This window comes from Macaca mulatta, chromosome 3 (assembly GCF_049350105.2).
Source record: "Macaca mulatta isolate MMU2019108-1 chromosome 3, T2T-MMU8v2.0, whole genome shotgun sequence".
Lineage (NCBI taxonomy): Eukaryota > Metazoa > Chordata > Mammalia > Primates > Cercopithecidae > Macaca > Macaca mulatta.
Genome location: NC_133408.1, coordinates 144,474,003 through 144,497,183, shown reverse-complemented (window position 1 = coordinate 144,497,183; position 23,181 = coordinate 144,474,003). Strand labels below are relative to the sequence as shown.

General features: G+C 40.9%; 1 protein-coding gene and 1 long non-coding RNA gene across 6 annotated transcripts in view; one reads left to right on the top strand and one right to left on the bottom strand.

Moving 5' to 3' along the window:
• Positions 1-3,624: 3,624 nt before the first annotated feature.
• On the top strand, positions 3,625-12,544 carry LOC106997596 (uncharacterized). 5 transcript variants are annotated; one of them, XR_013415483.1, is made up of 4 exons: positions 3,625-6,217; positions 6,329-6,560; positions 10,537-10,606; positions 11,171-12,544. It is a non-coding gene; the product is annotated as an uncharacterized LOC106997596 (long non-coding RNA). The 5 variants fall into 5 exon arrangements; XR_013415481.1 differs by lacking the exon at positions 10,537-10,606; XR_013415482.1 differs by having other exon boundaries at positions 3,625-6,560.
• The window catches only part of LHFPL3 (LHFPL tetraspan subfamily member 3), a 577,335-nt gene continuing 563,757 nt past the window's right edge, over positions 9,604-23,181 (bottom strand). The window contains exon 3 of the mRNA XM_015134635.3: positions 9,604-11,976. Coding sequence (XP_014990121.1) covers positions 11,948-11,976 — 29 coding nt within the window. The 3' untranslated portion in view covers positions 9,604-11,947. The remainder of the gene's footprint in view (positions 11,977-23,181) is intronic.

Below are 23,181 nucleotides of genomic sequence, written 5' to 3'. Positions count from 1 at the left end.
TCAAACTCCTGGGCTGAAGCAATCTTCCCACCTCAGCCTCCCGAGTAGCTGGGATTACAGGCATGCGTTATCATGCCAGGTTGATTTTTATTTTTTATTTTTGTCAAGATGGGGGTCTGGGTCTTGATATGTTGCCCAGGCTGGTCTTGAACTCCTGGCTTCAAGCGATCCTTTTGCCTTGGCCTCCCGAAGTACTGGGTAACAGGTGTGAGCCACTGCACCCAACCCTAGTTATCTTTTTAAGATATTCTGTTTATTTTATCTTATTCATTAGATTATATTTGATACAAAAAATGTAACATATATACAATTTAAGAAGTGTAAAACAAATGAGCCTATGAACGGTCCACTCCAGCTCTGGAACTGTTGACACAGCCTGTGTGCATTCCCCTGATTGTAACCCCTCCCTACTCTCCAGAAGTAACCACAATCCTGTATTTTTGTGTGTGTGTGTGCTATTCCTATACTTATATCTTTATAATTGTAGCATATATGTATTTGTTGCTAAACGATGTACTGTTTACATCGTTTGGAGATGTACACCTGGAGCCATAGTATATTTTCTGCAACTTGTTTTTTTTTCCCCATTCAACATTGTGTTTCTGATCTAATCATTTATATCGATATTTGTAACTGAGGTTCATTCATTTCCATTCTTACAGAGGTATTAAATTAGTTAATTAAAAATATTGAAAATTGTAAGTAATTTATCCTTGTTGATGAGCATTTTCCTTTTTTTCCTTACATTTTTAGCAATCTGTTAGACGCAGGTTTTCCATTTTTGTACATGTTTTTTGGTGCTTATGTGCAAGAATTTCTCCAGCATATATACCTAGGAATAAAATTGATTAATTTAGTGCATGCAAATGTTCAATTGTAGAAGATAACGCCAAATTGTTTTTCCTTTTCTCTTTTTTTTGGACAGAGTCTCACTCTCACTCTGTTACCCAGGCTGGAGTGCAATGGCACAATCTCAGCTCACTGCAACCTCTGCCTCCCGGGTTCAAGCAATACTTGTGCCTCAGCCTCTGGAGTAGCTGGGATTACAGGCTCACTGCAAGCTCCACCTCCCGGGCTCACGCCATTCTCTTGCCTCAGCCTCCTGAGTAGCTGGGACTACAGGCACCCGCCACCATGCCCGGCTAATTTTTTGTATTTTTAGTAGAGACGGAGTTTCACCGTGTTAGCCAGGAGGGTCTCGATCTCCTGACCTCGTGATCTGCCCGCCTCGGTCTCCCAAAGGGATTACAGGCGTGAGCCACCACGCCTGGCTGGGAACCCGAATCTTTTATAATGAGCAATGAGCCAGCCTGAAATTTGTCCCAAACAGAGACATTATCTTTATTACTGAACAGTAAATAGCGCTACTCTTTGCTCTGAAGGGAGATTTTTTCAGAATGTCTTCAATACAAATAACCTTGAAAAGATAGACTGGAATAAGCCTTCTGTTTGAAAGATGGGCAAAAACACAAGAGGTTCATGTGAAATTGTCTCCCAATAATGATCACATGTTCCAGCACAATTTATTAACTAGCACATCTTTTTCCAACTAATCTTCTTCCTTTTTTTTTTCAGACAGAGTCTCACTCTTTCACCCAGGCGGGAGTGCAGTGGTGCGGTCTTGGCTCACTGCAACCTCCGCTTCCGGAGCTCAAGCAATTCTTGTGCCTCAGCCTCTCAAGTAGCTGGGATTACAGTCATGCACCACAATGCCTGGCTAATTTTTTTGTATTGCTGTAGAGACAGAGTTTTGCCATGTTGGCCAGTCTGGTCTCAAACTCCTGGCTTCAAGTGATCTACCTGCCTCAGCCTCCCAAAGTGCTGGGATTACAGGTGTGAGCCATTGCACCTGGCCTCTTTTGACCGTTATCTCACCTCAGCACTTTAAATATATCATGCTTTTGTATTTGCTATTTATTGTTTGTTCAGAAATTAATCCTTTGTAGGTGGTACAAAGGATCAGCACGAGGTTCCCGGCCCCAATTAATCTATCATGTCATTTCTTATATCAATTTTTCCAAAAGATGTATTGAAATACTTCTGGGCTTTCTGTTTCATTGATTTATTTGTCTATCTTAATTATTATAGTTTTATAATCAATATCTGGTTGAGCAAGTCTTTCTACCTTGTTCTTTTTTCAGGAGTATTATGGCTATTTTTAATAACTTGTGTCTCCATAAAAATTTTAGAATCAACTAAAGTTAAGTTCCTCAAAAAGCCTGATGAAATTTTGGTGGGCATTCCACTGATCGTATAGGGAGAATCAATATCTTAATAATGTTGAGTTTACTTATTTGTGAATATGGTATATCTATATTTTCAAAGGTCTTTTAAAATAAAGTTGTATAATTATCTTCATAAAGATCCTATGCACATTATGTCAGACATTTCTGGGTATAACGATTTTTTCTGCTGTTGTTAATAATTTTTTTTGAAATTATGTTTTCTAACTTCTTATTGCTGTGATATAAAAATGCCACTTTTATATATTGATCTTAAATCTAGCCATCTTATTAATTCCTTATAGATTGTAATACTTTTTACCTGTGGTTTGGGTTTATTTTTTGTAAGGGCAATTATAATCTTCAAATAGTTTTGTCTTTTATTTTTCAAATTCTTATGTTTTTTACTTCTTTTTCTTGTTTTACTGTGCTAGCTAAGATAATACAATGTTGATAGAAGTACTGATGGAGTATTTGTCTTGCTCCTTATTTTTAACGCAGTGTTTTGTGTCATCATTACAAGTATAAGTATAGACATTTGGTAGAAGTTGTTTTCTTTTCTTTTTCTGTCTTTGTTTTTTTTGAGCTGGAGTTTCGCTCTTGTCACCCAGGCTGGAGTGCAATGGCACGATCTCGGGTCACTGCAACCTCCGCCTCCCAGGTTCAAGTTATTCTCCTACCTCAGCCTCCCGAGTAGCTGGGATTACAGGCACCTGCCACCACGCCCAGCTTATTTTTGTATTTTTAGTAGAGACAGGGCCTCGCCATATTGGCCAGGCTGGTCTTGAACTCCTGACCTCAGGTGATCCACCTGCCTCAGCCTCCCAAAGTGCCGGGATTACAGGCATGAGCCACTGCGCCCGGCCCTTTTTTTTTCTTTTCCTTTTTTTTTTTTTTTTGAGACAAGAGTCTCACTCTGTCACCCAGGCTGGACTGCAGTGGCACAATTTCGGCTCACTGCAACCTCCACTTCCTGGGTTCAAGCAGTTCAAATCTTGTGCCCGAGCGTCCTGAGTAGCTGTGACCACAGCTGTGTACCACCACACACTGCTCATTTTTGTATTTTTAGTAGGGACGGGGTTTTGCTATTTTGCTCATGCTGGTCTCAAACTCCTGGCCTCAAGTGATCTACCTGCCTTGGCCTCCCAAAGTGCTGGGATTACAAGCCTGAGCCACTGCACCTGGCAATGTTTGGTAGAAATTGTTTCTTCGGGTTGGGCATGGTGGCTCATGCCTGTAATCCCAGCACTTTGGGAGGCTGAGGCGGGCAGATCACCTGAGGTCAGGAGTTCGAGACCAGCCTGGCCAACATGGCAAAACCCCCGTCTCTACTAAAAATGCAAAAAAATTAGCCTGGTGTGGTGGCAGGTGCCTGTAATCCGAGTTACTTAGGAGGCTGAGGCAGGAGAATCATCGCTTGAACCGGGGAAGCAGAGGTTGCAGTGAGCCAAGATCACGCCACAGCACTCCATCCTGGGCAACAAGAGCGAGACTGCATCTGAAAAAAAAAAAAATTGTTTCTTAGGTAAAGTATAATTTTCCATATTTTAAATTTTGTAATAGTAAAAAATAAAATCATAGATGAGTTTTAAGTTTATGTTTATGAATGATTTTTCCGCATTTATCAGATAATCGTATGTTTTTTTTTCTCTTTCGGTTTATTAATGTGGTGACTTACATAAATATATTTTAAAATGCTCTTTTTATTAGGATACAGGGTTTTCTGTAGTTTTCCTTTTTCAAACCATCCTTGTCTGCTTATGTTACTATCCTAAAAAGTGAGTTGTGGAAGCATTGTTTCTTTCTATGCTCTGGACAGTTTTGTATTAGATTTAAATAATCAATTCATTGAAATTTGACAGTTGTTTTCTTTGTGAGAGATTAGCCATTTAAAAAAAATTGAGATACCATATATATAAAGCACACAGATTTTCACAGAATAGAAGAAATATTAAAACAAGATTTGATATGTGGCATTTTTATTATTTATCATAAGGTATGGCAATTTTGTATGCTACTAAATTAAGCTTAATTGAATTGTTCAAACCTTTTCTCTGTTTGTTAAATATTTTTGCTTTCTTGACCTGTCAATAATTTGCAAGAGATACATTAAAATCTCCCATCATGACAGTGGATTTATCTTTCTCCTTGTGATTCTTTCATTTTTGCTTTGTATATTTTGAAGCTATCTTATTAAATACAAAACAGCTTAGAATTTTAATATTTTCTGGGTGAGTTGAAACTTTCATTTTTTTGGAGGGACTGTTTTGTTCCCTAAAAATGTTTAAAGAAGTTTTTGGATCTGCTATTAATATAGCTTTCATTTGATTAGTATTTCCAAGGTGTATCTTTTTCTGTTTTTTTATTTTCAATTTTTTTTGGTCCTTGTGTTTTAAGTATCTCTTGTAAACAGTTTATAGATGGAATTTAAAAAATCCAGTCTTACAATTTCTCTTTTAAACGACAACTTTAATCTACTTCTATTGATTGTGTTATCTAGTTTGGATTTCTTTTGCCTTACATTATGCTTTCTAGTTGTTTTACTTTTTCGATGCTTTTTTTCCCTTTTTTTGTGGGGGCCTTCTTTTTTATTTTTGACTTAGTGTTTTTTCCTTTGTTTTCTTATTCCACCCCCAAAATAGTTTTGAAACTATGTCCTCTATTGTTTACTTTAAAATCTTATCATTTATATTAAACTTTTTTTTTTTTAAAGACAGAGTTTTGCTCTTGTTGCCCAGGCTGGAGTGCAGTGGTGCGATCTCGGCTCACTGCAACCTCCGCCTCCCAGGTTCAAGCGATTCTTCTGCCTCAGCCTCCAGCCTCAGCATGTGCCACCACGCCCAGCTGATTTTGTATTTTTAGTAGAGACGGGCTTTCTCCATGTTGGTCAGGCTGGTCTCAAACTCCTGACCTCAGGTGATCTGCCCACCTCAGCCTCCCAAAGTGCTGGGATTACAAGCACAAGCCACCATGACCGGCTATATTAAACTTTCTAAAGCAGCATAGACAGTAGTTAAGTGCATGGATTTTAGAGTCATATTACCTGGTGAACCCAGCTCTTTGCTTATTAGTTGTGTGACTTTGGGTAAGTTATTTAACCCCTCTGTGCCATAGTTTCTTCATCTGTAAGCTTGGGATAATGGTAGTTCTAACTCATGAAGATTAAGTGAGTTAATACATATACTTGGCACATTATAAGCAATCCATTGCTAGGTATTATTATTATTCTTTGTAGAGCTGGGTCTCCCTTTTTTGCCCAGGCTGGCCTTGAACTCCTGGGCTCAAGTGAGCCTCCCACCTCAGCCACCCAAAGTGCTGGGATTACAGGCATGGGCCACCACACCCGGACCTATAATTATTATTAAAGTGAATCTTTATCTTAACTCTCCTTCCAATTAACACACATTCCTTAAACTCTAATAATCTCATCCCAATTTATATGCTACTATTATTCAGTATTTTAGTTTTCTTTTTTTTGAATTCTAAAAATTAGATGTTGTATTTTGTACAATGTTTGTTTACATTTGCTCACATACGTACCAAATTCTTCATTCTCTATTCCTTTTTGCATCTCCAGCCTTACTTCCTGGCTAATTTTTAGAAATTCCCTCTGTGTCGGTGTGTTGTTGGTAAACCCCCTTAGGTTTTGTTTATCTGAAAATGATTGTATTTTACCTCTGGTCTTAAAAAATAGCTTTGCTGAAACACAATTTTATTTTGATAGTTTTGTGGCTTTTTATTGAGATGGAGTCTTGCCTGTTGCCCAGGCTGGAGTGCAGTGGCACAATCTCAGCTCACTGCAACCTCCGCCTCCCGGGTTCAAGGGAATCTCCTGCCTCAACCTCCTGAGTAGTCTGGATTACAGACACCACTACGCCCAGCTAATTTTTGTATTTTTAGTAGAGATGGGTTTCACCATATTGGCCAGGCTGGTCTCGAACTCCTGATCTGAAGTGATCCGCCCGTCTCGGCCTCCCAGAGTTCTGGGATTACAGGTATGAGCCGCTGTACTTGGTCTATTTTGAGTTATTTTACCTCAGCACTTTAAATAAATCATGCTAATGTATCTGGTATTTATTGTTAGTCCAGAAATTATTCCTTTGTAGGTGGTACAAAGGATCAGCACGGGAGTTTTGACCTGCTCCATTTCCGACCTGGGGTGGTTCACCCCTCCTTAGGCAACCTGGCGGTCCCCTGCTCCAGGGAGGTCACCCTCTTGATTCTGAATTTAGCGTGGACACCTCATGGGCACCGTGCGCTGCAGCCCAGAGCTCCTGGGCTCAAGCCATCTCCTGCCTCAGTCTCCAAGTAGCCAGGACCACAGGCATGCGCCCTGAGGTATGCTGTTTCTCTTTGGTTGTTGTTATGGTAGTTCCTCTGTCTTTTCCCTGTATTTTTACTGACATGTCTTACTTTATGTTTATCTTGCTTGATATCTATTGTGCTTCCTATATGTGTGGATTCATATCTTTTATCATTTTTGAAAAATTTTCAGACATTTTCTATTCAAATATTGCCTTTCCCTTATTCTCTCTATTTCTCCTGTTGGAACTCTGTTTAGATGTCTGTGTCTTCCCTGTTGTTTAACCTCTTTGTCATTTTCTAACCCCTTGGCTTTTTGTATTGTATTCTGTGTAATTTCTTTAGATCTTATCTACTAGTTCACAGCTCCTTTCTTCAGTTATACCCGTTTGTAATTTACACATTGTACTTTAAATTTCAATGATTATAATTTTAATTTCTAAGACTTTAAAATTTTCCTTCTAATCTATCTGGTTATATCTAATGTACTCTTTATTGTATTCATTGTTTTAGACGCTGTCTTTATTTCCTTAACATGTAAAACATGATTACTTTATATTGTGTATCTGGTAATTCCACTATCTAAAATCTGTGGCGTAATAAATCGGCTGTTAGTTGTATCTGCTGATTATTGCTTAGGGTTTATTTGTATATTTAGTAATTTTAAAATTGCAATTGCATACTTTGTTGAGCTTAATTGGTGAGAGTTATGTTAGAGATGCTTTCCTCTAGACAACATATGCTTGTTTCTGCCTGGTATCCGGGGCCCTGAAAAGCTCTTTAATTTCTTGGTTTGGGGTTTCTTTGACCATATGGAGAGTAAGGCTGAGTTCCATACTTGATGGGGGCAGGTATCTGATAAATTTCAAGGGGTCATTATTATTTTTCCATCTAGAGCCAGTGTGGAGATAGTGTTCTTGATAGATTTCTTTTGCTAGCATGAGAATTTTTCCTAGGCCGCTCTTGCCTAGGATGTAGCCATCTTCAAGCATCCTGCTTTAGGATGTGAATGTCAAATTTAACTCACCTACTTCCAGTGGCCCACGGCTTAATCTTCCATTCCCTACTTTGTTATACAGATTTACCTTCAGGCAAGCCCAGCTTTTGCCTTTGCTTACATTTCACACTTAGTTTTCAGCTCACTCCACTTCTTTTTTGAAATGCTTTTGGAATTTCTTTTACTTTCTTGTAATCTAAGCTGTGTGTTAAAAATAAACTTATTGTAATTTATCTAAGATTTAATAGTATGGCATAAGAAAGGCTTTTTAGAGGCTGGGCTCAATGGCTCACGCCTGTAATCCCAGCACTATGGGAGGCCGAGGTGGGTGGATAACAAAGTCAGGAGTTCAAGACCAGCCTGGCCAACATGGTGAACCCCTGTCTCTACTAAAAATACAAAAATTAGCTGGGCATGGTGGTGCGGAGGTTGCAGTTAGCCAAGATTGCCCCACTGCACTCCATCTAGCCTGGGTGACAGAGCAAGACTCCCTCTTAAAAAAAACAACAAAACAAAACAAAACAAAACAAAAAAAGAAAGGCTTTTTAGAGTATCTAGTTTATACTGCTAGATGCAGAAACCAAAAGTAATCTTTTAGAAATGTGAAATAGTTTACATCACTCTTCTGCTTAAGATCCTTCAGTGGCTTTTTCTCACACTTAAAATGTACAAACAATCTTGGCCTACAAAGCCCAGAGCTGGTCCCTAGCTTAGCCCACGTGGCTCCCCACTCTGCCACCTTGCCATTCCCAGTCTGGCATGCCTTCTGCTTTTTTCACATTTGGCTTTTAAACGTTTGTTCAGGTCTCACTCTAAATGCCACCTTTTCATGGAGGCCTTACCTGATTCCTCTCTCCATTTCTCTATCAATCACCCTGTTATAATTCTCTTTAGGGCACTTGTTATTAGCTGATATTTTCCTGTCTATTGTGTGTCTTCCCCTACTAGAACATAAGACCTATGAAAGGCAAGCAGGGTTTTGTGTGATTCACCACTATCTTCTCAGAGTTTAGAACAGTTCTTGGCACATAGTAGGAACTCAATATATATTTGTTAAATCATTAGAGCTGAGCGTTGACTACTTATTCCCTTGAGACAGGACCTAGGCTCTTCAGTGCTCCATAGTTCCCACTACTTCCTTTTAAAAATTTATTTAAAAAATTATTATTATTTTTTTATTTTCGGAGAAAGGATCTCACTATATTGCCTAGGCTGGTCTCAAACTCCTGGACTCAAGTGATCCATCCACCTCGGCCTCCCAAAGTGCTGGGATTATAGGCCACTGTGCCAGGCCAGTTCCCACTATGCCTATTATCTCCCCAGCTGAGCTTGCTTTGTGAATTTATTGGCCCTTGTATGCATTTGAATTTTCAGTCCCTGTGCACAAATGTCACTCTAATTGTCTTCGGGATCTTCAGAGCAGACACTTTGTTTTATGTCTCTTTTCTTCCTTCAGTGTCTTGCATATACTAGGAGGGGAAGGAATGAACATTCATTGAATATCCCCTACCTACCTGTCAAGCACAACAACACTATAGTTTAATTGACATCCTTACAACAATGCTATGGAGCTGAGTGATATTATTTATATCTCTTTTACCAATGAGGACACTGAGGCTTAGTGTTGTTCAGAGTCATATAGTAAACCAAGGATCAGGGATTGGAACCCATCCAGACAACATATACCCAGTATGAAGTGTTGTTGCTTCATATACCCAGTATGAAGAGTTGCTCATGTGCGAGGAACCGTTGATTGTTTTCAATTTGCAAAGGGGAGATTGGGCAATTGGATATTGCAGGTCAAGTTTTACTTGAGTAGTCCAGCTGTTTATTTAGTTATCAATTTCATTCCACTGAGTGTATGGAGAATTAGCTGGAGATATTCCTAAATTTGGCTAGGAGAGGCTTTGGAGATGTTAACCATGCCTTCTACATGAGAGTCCTGCTGTTGACAGATATGGAATCCAGCAGCAGGGAGATTTTCTGAGATAGTTACTTCAATGGAACCATCAGCTGTCACCGGATCACTGGACAAAGACAGAAACTGAATACACCAAATATGTACCACACCACCAAAAATTCTTTTAAGTAACAAAATCTTATTTTTATTTTTATTTTTTTACAGAAATTCAGATATTCCAACAAATTTCTTTACATTTCCTGGACCTTAAAAAAATTACACACAACTTTTGGACACAATACAACAGAACAGAATGAGAAAGGGAGTCACTTTTTTTGTTTTTTTTTTAAAAAGATAAAAACCTACTTCTTATATTTAATATTTAGTGATTTACATGTGTATTACCTATATACAAATGGTACATCGTCAATGACCCATCTTCAGAGCACTGTGGTATGCTAAATTACACTTAGGTTTTATGGCAAAAACTTTTTAAAAACATTCGCATGTGGATAGGAAGTACTTTCTTAGTTTTGTTTACACCACTGTTAGTGATGTAGGACTCCTGATGGAATTTGTAGTTTGCATGGATTAGAGAAAGCCAATACCTTTTGTTTTTATTGTAGATAAAGTAGACAGGTACCTCCCTTCAAATAAAATATGAATTATTGAAAAGTTGTGTGTAATTAAATGTAGTAAGTAGGGTGTTATGGTTGCAGTAGGGAGCTAATACTTAAAGCAACAAATAATCCTCAGAATGATTAATACTTTAGTTGTAGATACTAAGTATTCCCTTAATTTGGTTCTTTAGAAAAGCCACATCTCTGTGAATTGGGTTTTACTCCTTTGAGTATACCTGTTATATGCTTTTAGCCATTTGAAACATAATGCCATTTATGTTTCATGCCATTTATGGTGAAAAGATGGCCTGCACCAGAAACATTTGGCTAAAATAGGAATGTGGTCCTAACAGAGAGAGGGTAAGAGAAGTGAACCCTGATCTGTATCACTTCTTGTGTTATCCTCCATCTGATGTTTTAGCGATATATACTGATTTGTTCTTAATTTTGAATATATGAATAAAAGCATTCTACATGTCAATGTTTTCTGCTCAGGAATAGAACATGGTTTGGCTTCTACTAAGTACGCTTCCACAAGTACATTTTAGCTTGTGGTCATTCTCAGGTAATGGGCGATTTCAATATTAAATATTTCTTTGTTGTTGGATATTGGTGGGATATGTGGTGAGGGTGGTGACAGGGGAAGGCTGGGAGCAAATGGTTGCTGAAGTCAACTGGTTAGTTGTTAACTCCTTCCAGATGTCAGCCAACTAAAATGAATCTGAGTATTTTTGAAACCAACATTAGTAAACAAAAAGGTAACTTATTCCTACCGAGGTTTTTTCAGCCTGTATAAGTATATAGTCATTTATTTCTAAGGCTATTAAATTATTATTTATTTTGTTAGTACCACTTACTATTATTTAGAAATATCTTTAATGGAATGAGTTTTAAAAAATAAAAATGAGTGCCCATCAGTAAGGGAAATAGAAGATATGAATTTCTGATAACATGTATGGCAAAGAAATAGGAAAAAAATAGGAGATATTTTAGATACTTATTTATAAAGTATATTAAATTCCTATGCATGTTCTAGGGAGAATTAGAAAAAATGTATTTATTTGATAGTAGCCTATAATATTACATGTGAGCATCCAAGGTGAAAATGAACTTTTTCTATATTTTTCAGAGTTCCTTGATGCTGTTTCCTGAAAGATAGGGAAGTCTATGTTGCTTGGGAACCTATGATGTAAAGATGTACTTCCTGTAATATACAGCTTGATGGAGTAATAGTATATGGCATAAACGCTCTCTCAGTAATGACTTGTATGGACAGATTAAACAATACAGACTTGGCAAAAAGTTTGAAGCATTACGTCTCTTAATAACTGAGTGGTTGTAACTGATTACACAGTGAAGTAAATGAATAGTAGAGATGAAGAATCAAAGGTCACAGCTCCTATGAAAACATTCAGAGTCATTTTCTAAGATGCTTCCTCAGTAAATGACACTTGATCAGCCTCTTGGCTATTGAGATAGGAATAATTTAGAACTAACTGCCTTTTTAAAAATTCTGTTGAAAGGTTAAAGCTTTTTGTTTTCAGTTTGATTTAAAAAGGACAGTTTACAAACCTCAGTACGTATATATTTTACATGTTAACTCTAGAGCATTTATATTCCTCTTCCTGTAATATATTCCTGAATATGATTTTTCATGAATGTTTTCTGATCTCATCCAATGACAGTTTCCAATGAGCTGGTGTTTAATCCGTGATCACATCTCTTTCCAGAAAATCACTCCCATCTCTGCTGATCTAGATTTAGAAAGTGCGTTGACAAGTGAATGTTCCACTCTTGTTCATATTCATCTCTATACTCTGATCTCTCTCAGGCGTATTCCTTCTTGATGTTGATGTACAAAAGCTGTTATTCGATTTGTTTAGCTGTTATTTGATTTGTTTTGTGCTCATTCTAGAGAATATTGGCTTAGCAGAACTGCGGAAATGGGAAGGAAGAGAAAGAAAAAGGGTAGGGGGAGAGAAAAAAATACATCATTTTCTGTCTGCAAGATTTTTGTGCATAATATTTGTCATGGAAAAACTATACCAATGAATGGTTCAAATGCATTTTGCATTTGTTACCAAACAATACTGAAAAGTTTAAGATTTCTGTTCCATTCAACCCACAGTACAGTCTTCCCAGCAAGAAGAACATGCGTATTCCCTCCATCTGGGTCAAGATTAACAGGCTGCTTTGAAGGAGCAAGGAAAAATGTGGACAGTTCCCGAGACACTGACTTTCCTTCTCAGCATGGAAAAATGTGTCACTTGAGTGTTTTCCTTTTCTTTCCAAGTTTTACTTATTTTGAACTCAATATTATAGCAGCTACAAAAGAAATTATTATAAAGGTTAATCACCCACAATTCAATCACTTTGACACAACTTTTCCTCCTATATTTCTTTCCATTCCTTATCAAAATGTGCAATTATTTTATACAATTGTAATTACAGTATAGATGACACTTTAAATATTTTAACATTACATTAAAGACAATTTTCTACATTTTCACTGTCCATATCATCAGTATAAGTTTCTTTTATTATTTATTTACTTAATTTATAATATAGAGACAGGGTTTCGCCATGTTGCCCAGGCTGATCTCAAACTCCTGTGCTAAAGTGATCCACCTTCCCCAGCCTCCCAGAGTATTGGGATGACAGGTGTGAGCTACTGTGCCCCACCAGCAGCATGACTTTTCAATGGCCGTGTAATATTCTGCTTCATTCTCATTCCTTCCCATTCTATGCTCAATATTCCATTCGCAACTGTTTCACTATTGTCAGACATATAGGTAGGTTTCTGATTTATTATTATAAATATGAATATCTTTTATATAAAGATCTATTTATATTTTATTTTATTTTATTTATTTATTTATTTTGAGACGGAGTCTCTCTCTGTCGCCCAGGCTGGAGTGCAGTGGCCAGATCTCAGCTCTCTGCAAGCTCCGCCTCCCGAGTTCACGTCATTCTCCTGCCTCAGCCTCCCGAGTAGCTGGGACTACATTAGCTGGGACTACAGGCGCCCGCCACCTCGCCCGGCTAGTTTTTTGTATTTTTTAGTAGAGACAGGGTTTCACCGTGTTAGCCAGGATGGTCTCGATCTCCTGACCTCGTGATCTGCCCGTCTCGGCCTCCCAAAGTGCTGGGGTTACAGGCGTGAGCCACCGCGCCCGGCCTATTTATATTTTAAAATGTTTCTTGACTGGGCGTTATGGCTCACACTTGTAATCCCAGCATTTTGGGAAGCTGAGATGGGAGGATCTTTTGAGCTCAGGAGTTTGAAATCAGCTTGTAGTCATCATAGAGAAACCCCATGTCTACAAAACATACAAAAATTAGCCGAGTGTGGTGGTGCGCCTGTAGTCCCAGCTACTCAAGGGGCTGACGTGGGAGGATCGCTTGAGCCTGGGAGGTCGAGGTTGTGGTGAGCCACAGTGCAGATTGCGCCACTGCACTCCAGCCTGGGTGACAGAGTGTAGATCGCGCCACTGGACTCCAGCCTGGGTGACAGAGTAAGACCCTCCCTGTCACACAAAAAATTTTGTTTCTTTTGGATGAATTCTCAGGGGATAATTACTTTTCCTTTTCTCCAACAGATTAGGGACTGATCCTGTATCAACACAACTAGACCTCATACAGTATGATTAACCCTATTCTTTGAATGATTTTCATAGATTTTTGTCACTGTGAACTAGGGCTTAAGGGTATCTTACATATCAGGAAGTTGGGTAAATACACCTAGCTGGTCACGGTGTGGCATATTTGGGCCAAAAGGAAACAGCCTGTTAGGCTTTGCATCACAGAGCACTTTATTTATTTACTTTTAGTTTCATTTACTTTTGAGATGGAGTCTCACTGTGTCACCTAGGCCAGAGTGCAGTGGAATGATCTTGGTTCCCTGCAACCTCTGCCTCCCAGGTTCAAGCGATTCTCCTGCCTCAGCCTCCTGAGTAGCTGGGATTACAGGCATATGCCACCACACCTGGCTGATTTTTGTATTTTTGGTAAAGACAGGGTTTTACCATGTTGGCCAGGCTGGTCTCGAACTCCTGACCTCAAGTGGTCCACCCGCCTCGACCTACCAAAGTGCTGGGATTACAGGCATGAGCCACTGTGCCCAGCCGAGGTTTTGCATCACAAAGCACTTCAAAACACACAATAAGATATGGTTTCTGAATGTGTGCTAGAGAATCCTCTGGATCATTCTGTTGTTGCTTTTGGTATGTTCCCCCTTGTTTTTCAACACACTTAAAAAAATCGTATTCACATTATGATCTTAATGAACTTCTCTCAGCAAGAGAACTCATGGTTACTTTGATGTACCCAGACTACACAGAGGATAATTGAAATATGATCATGTCATAATGATGATTAGTCTATAATGATTATCTGAGATTGAGTCATGCTGGCAGAAGCCCTACGGAAAGGAATACTTTCTTTAGATATTATTAAAAGCAAGACAACCACTGTGGAAAGCAGTTTGGAAATTTCTCCAAGAACTTAAAACAGAACTATCATTCATCCCAGCAATCCCATTAGTGGATATATGCCCAAAGGAAAATAAATCCTTCTACCAAAAAGACACATGCACTCATATGTTTGTTGTAGCACTATTAATAATAGCAAAGACATGGGATCAACCTAGGTGCCCATCAGTAGTGGACTGGATAAAGAAAATGTGGTACATATACACCATGGAATACTATGTGGCCATTAAAAAAATTGGCTGGGCACTGTGGCTCACACCTGTAATCCCAGCACTTTGGGAGGCCAAGGTGGGCGAATCATCTGAGGTCAGGAGTTTGAAACCAGCCTGGTCAACATGGCGAAAACCCATCTCTACTAAAAATACAAAAATTAGCTAGGCATGGTGGCAGGCACCTATAGTTCCAGCTACTAAGGAGGCTGAGGCAGGAGAATCACTTGAACCCGGGAGGCAGAGGTTGCAGTGAGCCGAGATCACACCACTGCACTCCAGCCTGGGTGACAGAGCAAGACTCTGTCTCCAAAAAAAAAAGTATAAGTAGAGGGATGAACAGGGAGACCACAGAGGGCCATCTATGTGTGTGGGGCAGGGGAAAAGGGGGGCAGGAGGGTAGTCCTCATTTTCTTGATGTTCTCAAGTAAGTACGTGCCTAATTTCATAATAGAAAATCCTGCTTTGGTGTGAATCATTTGTTGGCATCCATGAACCAGAGACTCTCTGTTTCTCTCTCCTTAGTGCTAAGCTGCTTTGTTTGACTTCATGACATCACAGGATGAAGGAAAAGTATGAGATTGCCAAAAAGGAAGTACATATATCTAAGGCTGCATCCCAGGCAGGGTGAGACCTGTTCTCAGTGGGCTGGGAAGGGAGCAGTGAGTTTTGAAAGGGCTTTAGATCAGACCCCAGGGCAGTGACACCCATACCTGCGGGAAGAAGCAGGGAAAAGGAAGCCTCCGGCAGGGTAAACGTCTCTCTGGGAAGATCCTGAGCTCTCTTACAGGAAGGGAACATCTGTGGCCAGTTTCACAAAACTTTCTCCTTCATCATCTTGGCCCACAGCCTGGGGCCTCACCAGAACAGGTCATTCATTAACAACCTCTCTTGAATCTGCTCTGGTCTTAGGTCACCTGTGGCCTTCATACGGCCAAATCCCTCATTAGATCCCTTGCTGTAATCTAACTTTTTTTTTTTTTTTTTTGAGACGGAGTCTCGCTCTGTCACCCAGGCTGGAGTACAGTGGCATAATCTTGGCTCACTGCAACTTCTGCCTCCCAGGTTCAAGCGATTCTCCTGCCTCAGCTTCCCAAGTAGCTGGGATTACAGGTGCATGCCATCAAGCCCAGCTAATTTTTTATTTTTAATAGAGATGGGGTTTCACCATGTTGGCCAGGCTGGTCCTGAACTCCTGAGCTCAGGTGATCTGCCCACCTCAGCCTCCCAAAGTGCTGGGATAACAGGAGTGAGCCACTGCGCCCAGCCTAATCTCACTATTGATTAGTCAGTCCTTCATTCCTAAAGCTCTCTTGTTCTTCTCCCTCCTCCTCCTCCTCCTCTTCCTTCTCTTCCTCTTCTTCTTTTTGAGACAGGGTCTTGCTCTGTGACTCAGGCTTCTTGACTATAGTGGCATGATCATAGCTCACTGCAGCCTCTACCACCTCCAGGCTCAAATGATCCTCCCGCCTCAGCTTCCCACATAACTGGGACCACAGGCACGTGTAACCATGCCCAGGTAATTTTAAATTTTTTTTGTAGAGATGGGGTCTCGTTATGTTGCCCAGGCTGGTCTCAAACTCCTGGACTCAAGTGATCCTCCCACCTTGGCCTCCTGAAGTGTTGGGATTACAAGCATGAGCCACTGCACCTGGCCATTAAAGGTTTCTTCTTTGTTGAGTATTGTCAACCCTGGGACTGTGTACTTCTGACCCACAGTATCTGTGGTGGGCAGGGAGCTGAGAGTAAGTGGGAAAATGAAAGTGTGAAGCCAGTGAGCCAGGCCTGGAATAGGGAGAGGCAAGTGAGTGCCTAGGGTATAAAATTTAAGGAGCTCACTTGCAGGGTCATGCAAGTGTGAGGTGAGTGCTTCTTTAAAACTTGCAGGGCCAGTCGCGGTGGCTCATGCTTGTAATCCCAGCACTTTGGGAGCCTAAGGTGGCAGGATCGCTTGACCCAGGTGTTCAAGACAGCCTTGGCAACATAAGGAGATGCCATTTCTACAAAAAATGAAAAATTAGCCAGGTATGATGGTGCACACCGGTGGTCCCAGCTACTTGGGAGGTTTAGGTGGGAGGATCGTTTGAGACCAGGAGGTCGAGGCTGCACTACTGCATTCCAGACTGGTGACAGAGCGAGACCCTCTCTCAAAAATCAAACAAACAAACAAAAAAAAACAAAAAAGCTTGCCCCCTAGGTACCTAGCTTGCCTCACCCTAATCCCAGCCTTGCCCATGAGTGCACGCTGCTCATCAGAAGGCCTGCTGGGCATGTTTGCTTCGATTTGAGTTACTTAGACACTGCCATCAGAGCATTTTCTTTCTTCCTACCGCATGACACCACCATGCAACAGAAACCCCAGGGCATGCATAAGTTCTGCAGACTCTTAGGCTGAATAATAATAACCAGTGGTGATCAGAATACAACCACTTCCCACAGAGTCTCAGGAAAACACTTTGTTGGGGGAGTAAAATTAGAATGTTATTACAACTACTTAGATAGTATGCACAAAGAAGAGTTCTCCACCTGAAGGCTTGGCAAGGGCTAGCTCTTCAAACAGATTTGTGAAAAGAGTAAGTGGAAGGAAATGAAAGTCAGAATTTTCCTCTCCAGATGTGGCCATCACTTCTTCAGTCTTAAGACCGTGAGATGCCAGGACAATTTGCAGAACTTGGTGGAAGCATCAGTGTGGTGTAATTGCCGCTTCGTGAAACATTCTGCTCTTTTAAAAACTTTGCTAACATTTCCCATGCACCGTGGATGTTGCCTATCAGGGGAGGTAATTTAAAAGATGTCACATTCTCTCGGGTTTGTACAGAGCAGGAATGAATAAATAAGTCATTCAATGCTGCTTTGGATCTTTGTTCAGTCAGGTTTGTCCTTGTAACATGTCATGGGCTCGGAGTTGCCCATGTTACATTTCCAAAGGGCTCTTTGCAAATCCTTTTCAAAGCTGTCATTTGAATCACTGCTTATGAGCGCAGCATTTATAATGGCCCCATTGTCCAGGCTATCTAAATGCTACTTGGCTGAATTTTCTATGTGTTTACAGATGTTGAAATGTCTCCTGTGGTTGCTTTCTGCTCGTTGTTCCTATCTGACCTTTTTAATTAGGGTCTGGAGCCCCCACAGTCAGGAGAGCTAGAAAATAGGCACTGAGTGAGAAAAATCTTTGGAGGGAGCAGTCAGGCTTTGGGCAGAATGGCTAGCTGAATCTTTGTTGTAAAAATGAGTAAAGGAGGAATTCCAGGCCAATTTTTTTCTCATTGTTGGAACAAGCTTTGTCGTTTTCCCCAACTCTATTGTTTCAAACAGCACCTACTTCTTTTTTTTTTTTTTGAGACGGAGTCTTGCTCTGTCGCCCAGGCTGGAGTGCAGTGAGGTGATCTCGGCTCACTGCAAGCTCCGCCTCCCGGGTTCACGCCATTCTCCTGCCTCAGCCTGCGAGTAGCTGGGACTACAGGCGCCCGCCACCTCGCCCGGCTAATTTTTTGCAATTTTAGTAGAGACGGGGTTTCACCGTGTTAGCCGGGATGGTCTCGATCTCCTGACCTCGTGATCGCCCGCCTCGGCCTCCCAAAGTGCTGGGATTACAGGCGTGAGCCACCGCGCCCGGCCTCGGCACCTACTTCTAACAGGGACTTCTGATACTCTTCATCTCTGAGAGGTGGAGTACAGTCTCCCAGAAAGAATATCTCATCATCAGTGTCCTCAGGTGCTCTCTGCATCATGCGCCCCACAGTGTGTGTGGCCGATTAAAGATGACTGCAGATTCTTTGACATTCCTCCATGGAGAGGTGGGGTCTATGCTCCCTTTCCCTTGAATCTGGGCTTTAAGAGTCCTGGCACTTTCTTTCCTTCTTTCTGGTAAAAAAAAAAAAAAGCCAACATAACACTTACTATCTTAGCAGTTTTTAAGTGTACAGTTCAGTAGTGTTAAATATATTTACCTTGTTGTAAAACAGGTCTCCAGAACTTTTTCATTTTGCAAAACTAAAATGTTATACCTGTTGAACAGCTCCCCACTCCCCACTTCCCTCTTTTTTTTTTTTTTTTTTGAGACAGAGTCTAGCTTTGTCACCCAGGCTGGAGTACAGTGTTGCAATCCAATCTCTGCTCACTACAACCTCTGCCTCCCAGGCTCAAGCAATCCTCACACCTTAGCCTCCCGAGTAGCTGGGAGTACAGACATGAGCCACCATGCCCAGCTAATTTTTGTATTTTTTGTAGAGATGGGGTTTCACATGTTGCCCAGGCTGGTCTTGAACTCCTGGGCTCAAGTGATCCACCCACTTCATCTTTCCACAGTCCTGGGATTACAGGCCACAGTGTGGCCACTTTTCCTTTTTCTAGCCCCCAGTAACTACTATTTTACTTTCTGATTCTATGAATTTGGCTATTTTAGGTACCTCATACTAGTGGAATAATATAGTATATAGCTTGTTGTGACTAGCTTATTTCACTTTGCCTAATGTCCTCAAGGTTCACTCATGTAGCATTTGACAGAATTTCCTTCTTTTTATGGCTAAATAATATTCCATTGTGTGTATGTCTGTATCACATTTTTTTTATCCATTCATCCATTGATGGATACTGGGTTGCTTCTACCTCTTGGCTATTGTGAATAATGGTGTAGTCAACATGGGTATGCAAATATCTTTGAGATTCTGTTTTCAGTTCTTTTGGATATACAGTATACCTGGAAGTGGGACTACTGCATTATACGGTAGTTCTATTTTTAATTATTTCAGGAACCCCCCCATACTATTTTCCATAGAGGTTGTACCATCTTACAATCCCACCAGCAGTGCACAAGGGTTTCAATTTCCTCATATTTCACCAGTACTTGTAATTTTCTGTTTAGGTTTTTTTTTTTTTTTTTTTTTTTTTTTTTTTTTTTTTTTTTTTGAGACAGAGTTTTGCTCTTATTGCCCAGGATGGAGTGCAACGGCATGATCTTGGCTCACCGCAACCTCCACCTCCCAGGTTCAAGTGATTCTCCTGCCTCAGCCTCCCGAGTAGCTGGGATTACAGGCATGCACCACCACACCCGGCTAATTTTGTATTTTTAGTAGAGATGGGGTTTCTCCATGTTGGTCAGGCTGGTCTCGAACTCCCGACCTCAGGTGATCCACCCACCTCGGCCTCCCAAAGTGCTGGGGTTACAGGTGTGAACCACTGCACTCAGTCTTCTGTTTTTTTTGTTTTTTGTTTTTGTCTTGTTTTTAAATAGGACCCATTCTAAGGGGTGTGAGGTGATATCTCATTGTGGTTTTGACATGCATTTCTTTGATAATTAGTGATGTTGAGGATCTTTTGAATGCTAGCAGTTTCTGATTCCCCTAGTGGAGTGACCCCATGGAGAGGCCTTGGTAATATTATACATGGAGGGGGAGAGGAGCCCAGCTGAGCTCAGCTTTCCAGCCATCCCTGCTAAGGGGCCTGCATGTGAGTGAGCCATCTTGGACCCTCCAGATCACCCAGCCACCAGCTGAATGCCACCAAGTTACTCCAGTTGATGGTACATGGAGCAGAAGAATTGCCCAGCTGAAGTCTCCCCAGATTCCTGATCCACACAATTGTGAAATATAATAAAAATTGTTGTTTTAATCCATTAAGTTTCTGGATAATTTGTTTTGCAGTAATAGGTAACTGACCAGTGGACAAATGTCCTTTCTTTGACAGTGGTTTAGATTTGCTGTATTAAATATACTGTAATGACATGTATGGTTGGACAGTTGATATAATGCTCACAGGTCAGAAAGAGAGCCACCATCATTGACTCATTGTTTTCTTCCTGACATGCAACTTCTAGAGGAGCAATAACTGAACCTCTAACCTCTACTTTCTGGTCTACACATATTCTCTGGGCAATCATTGGTATGTCCTTCAAGTGGTCTAACTGCTGGGGGTTCGGATCTGTACTGAACATAAATGCATGTTCACACTCTACTTTTGGGCTGAATGAAGGTGTAAGACCAACTTTGGTTGTTAACTGATCAAAATTAGTTTTATAGATTCTTATAGCTTTGTAGATAAATTTGTTGTGGTTGTTTGTAATTGGCCAGTGGATTGGTGAAGACTTGGGTCTTTACTTGGATGCCACCCTCCCACTCATCAGTCCACCCTCTCTGACCCTGTACTGCATATGATGCTGGAAGACAGCTGGACAGGAGGCTACACCCCAGCTACCAGCCCTAAATATATTCTCTAATGCTTTCTTATGCTAACCAAAAGGACTACACTAGTATAATACTTCCTTCTCAGACTTTTAATTTAGTTTGCAGCTAAATTTTTAGTTGCTCACAGCCAAGCTTTCTAAACAGGCTATGCATGTGACTCTGTCTGCTTGGTGGCACCTATAGTGTCACCGACATGTGCTGAGGAAGGAGATAGGGATGGGGGAGAAAGAAAAGAAAGACAAAAGTGTTGTCATCTTTGACTCTTTCAGGACCAGTGACTGGGTTTTTGAACAGAAAGCAAGATGCAAAGTAGAAATAACTTACTCCCAAAGACTCTCACCACCCTCTTTGTCATAGCTCATTTTGGTTTCTTTCTATCATATTACCATTTATTTGCTTCATAGTGCTACTTATGATCCATAATTATCTCATGTATTTTTGTTTTCTGTTCTTCTCCCACGCCAGAATGTGAGTTCCATGCCATCAAAACCTCCTCTGTATTGCTCACTGCTGCACCCCCAGCTCCTAGCTAAGTGCTTGATTTATGTCAGGCGATCATTAAACACTAGCTGAACAAATAGAAGAGATATGAAATAAAATAATATCTTTGGTCGGGCATAGTGGCTCACACCTGTAATCCCAGCACTTTGGGAGGCCATGGCGGTGGATCATTTGAGGCCAGGAGCTTGAGACCCGCCTGGCCAACACGGTGAAACCCTGTGTCTACTAAAAATACAAAAATTAGCTGGGTGTGATAGTGCATGCCTATAATCCCAGCTACTAGGGAGGCTGAGGCAGGAGAATTGCTTGAACCCGGAGGGCAGAAGTTGCAGTGAACTAAGATCTCACCACTGCATTCCAGCTTGGGAGACAGAGTGAGATGCCATCAAAAAAACCAAAAAGTATCTTCATCTTCTCACCAATAATAATCCACTAGGTCAGTGCTTCTCAAACTTCAATATGCATAAGATTCATCTGTGTATCTTGTTAAAAATGCAGATTTTGATTCAGTAGGTCTTCTGGGGTAGAGCCTGAGTACATGCATTTCTTTATTTTTTCTTTCTTTCTTTTTTTTGAAACAGTGTCTTGCTCTGTTTCCCAGGCTGGAGTGCAATGGCATGATCTCGCCTCACTACAGTCTCAACCTCCCGGCTCAAGCGATCCTCCTACCTCCGCCTCCAGAGTAGCTAGTACTACAAGCATGCATCATGAGGCCCGGCTAATTTTGCTTGCTTTTTGTAGAGATGAGATCTCATTACATTGCCCAGGCTGGTCTTGATTCTGACTCTTGGGCTCAAGCAATCCACCTGCCTCAGTCTACCAAAGTGCTAGGATCACAGGCGTGAGCCGCCATACCTGATAAGAACTTACATTTCTAACCATCTCCTGGGTGACGCTGATGCTGCTGGCCAGGTTCCATGCTTTCAGAAGCAAGACATTGGACCAAGCCCCCTGAGGCAGATTGTCCTATTCACCTTTGTATTCCCAGCCTAATAAGGTGCTTGGTGTATAACAGGTACTCAAAAATTGTTTGTTAAATGAATGGATAAAACTACAAGGTGGTGGCTCACACTGTAATCCCAGCACTTTGGGAGGCTGAGGCATGTGGATGACTTGAGGTTAGGAGTTCGAGACCAGTCTGGGCAACATGGTAAAACCTTGTGTCTATGAAAAATACAAAAATTATCCAGGTGTGGTGGTGTGCACCTGCAATCCCAGTTACTTGAGAGGCTGAGGCATGAGAATTGCTTGAACCCAGGAGGTGGAGGTTGCAGTGAGCCGAGATCGTGCCACTGCACTCCAGCCTGGGAAACAGAGTGAGATTCTGTCTCAAAAACAAACAAACAAATGAACATGAACAACCAAACAAACAAACACTAAATGAAGCACAGGAATATATGAAAAACCTAGCAAAGCAAATCTCAAGTGACTGGTAGAGACAGTAAGTGACCTGCAATCTCAATGTGGACTTTTGGGGGCTTTTGAGTTTTTTCACCTGCATTAAGGAGTGGGGCAGAGGGAGCAGAGGTGGGAAAGGGCTTTCTCATCCTAAGCCCACAGATGGAAGAGATTTCATCACTTGGTTGCAATAATAAATTTTTTCCAGTATGAATATGTAGAGAGGCATCTAGGAAATGGGTGAAGAAGGTACCATTTGCGACAGTCCTTGTATATTTTCTTTCCTTTCTTCTCCTAGATTTTTCTTCTTTTTTAAAAACTATTTTATCTTATTTTTATTTTTTTGAGACAGGGTCTCAC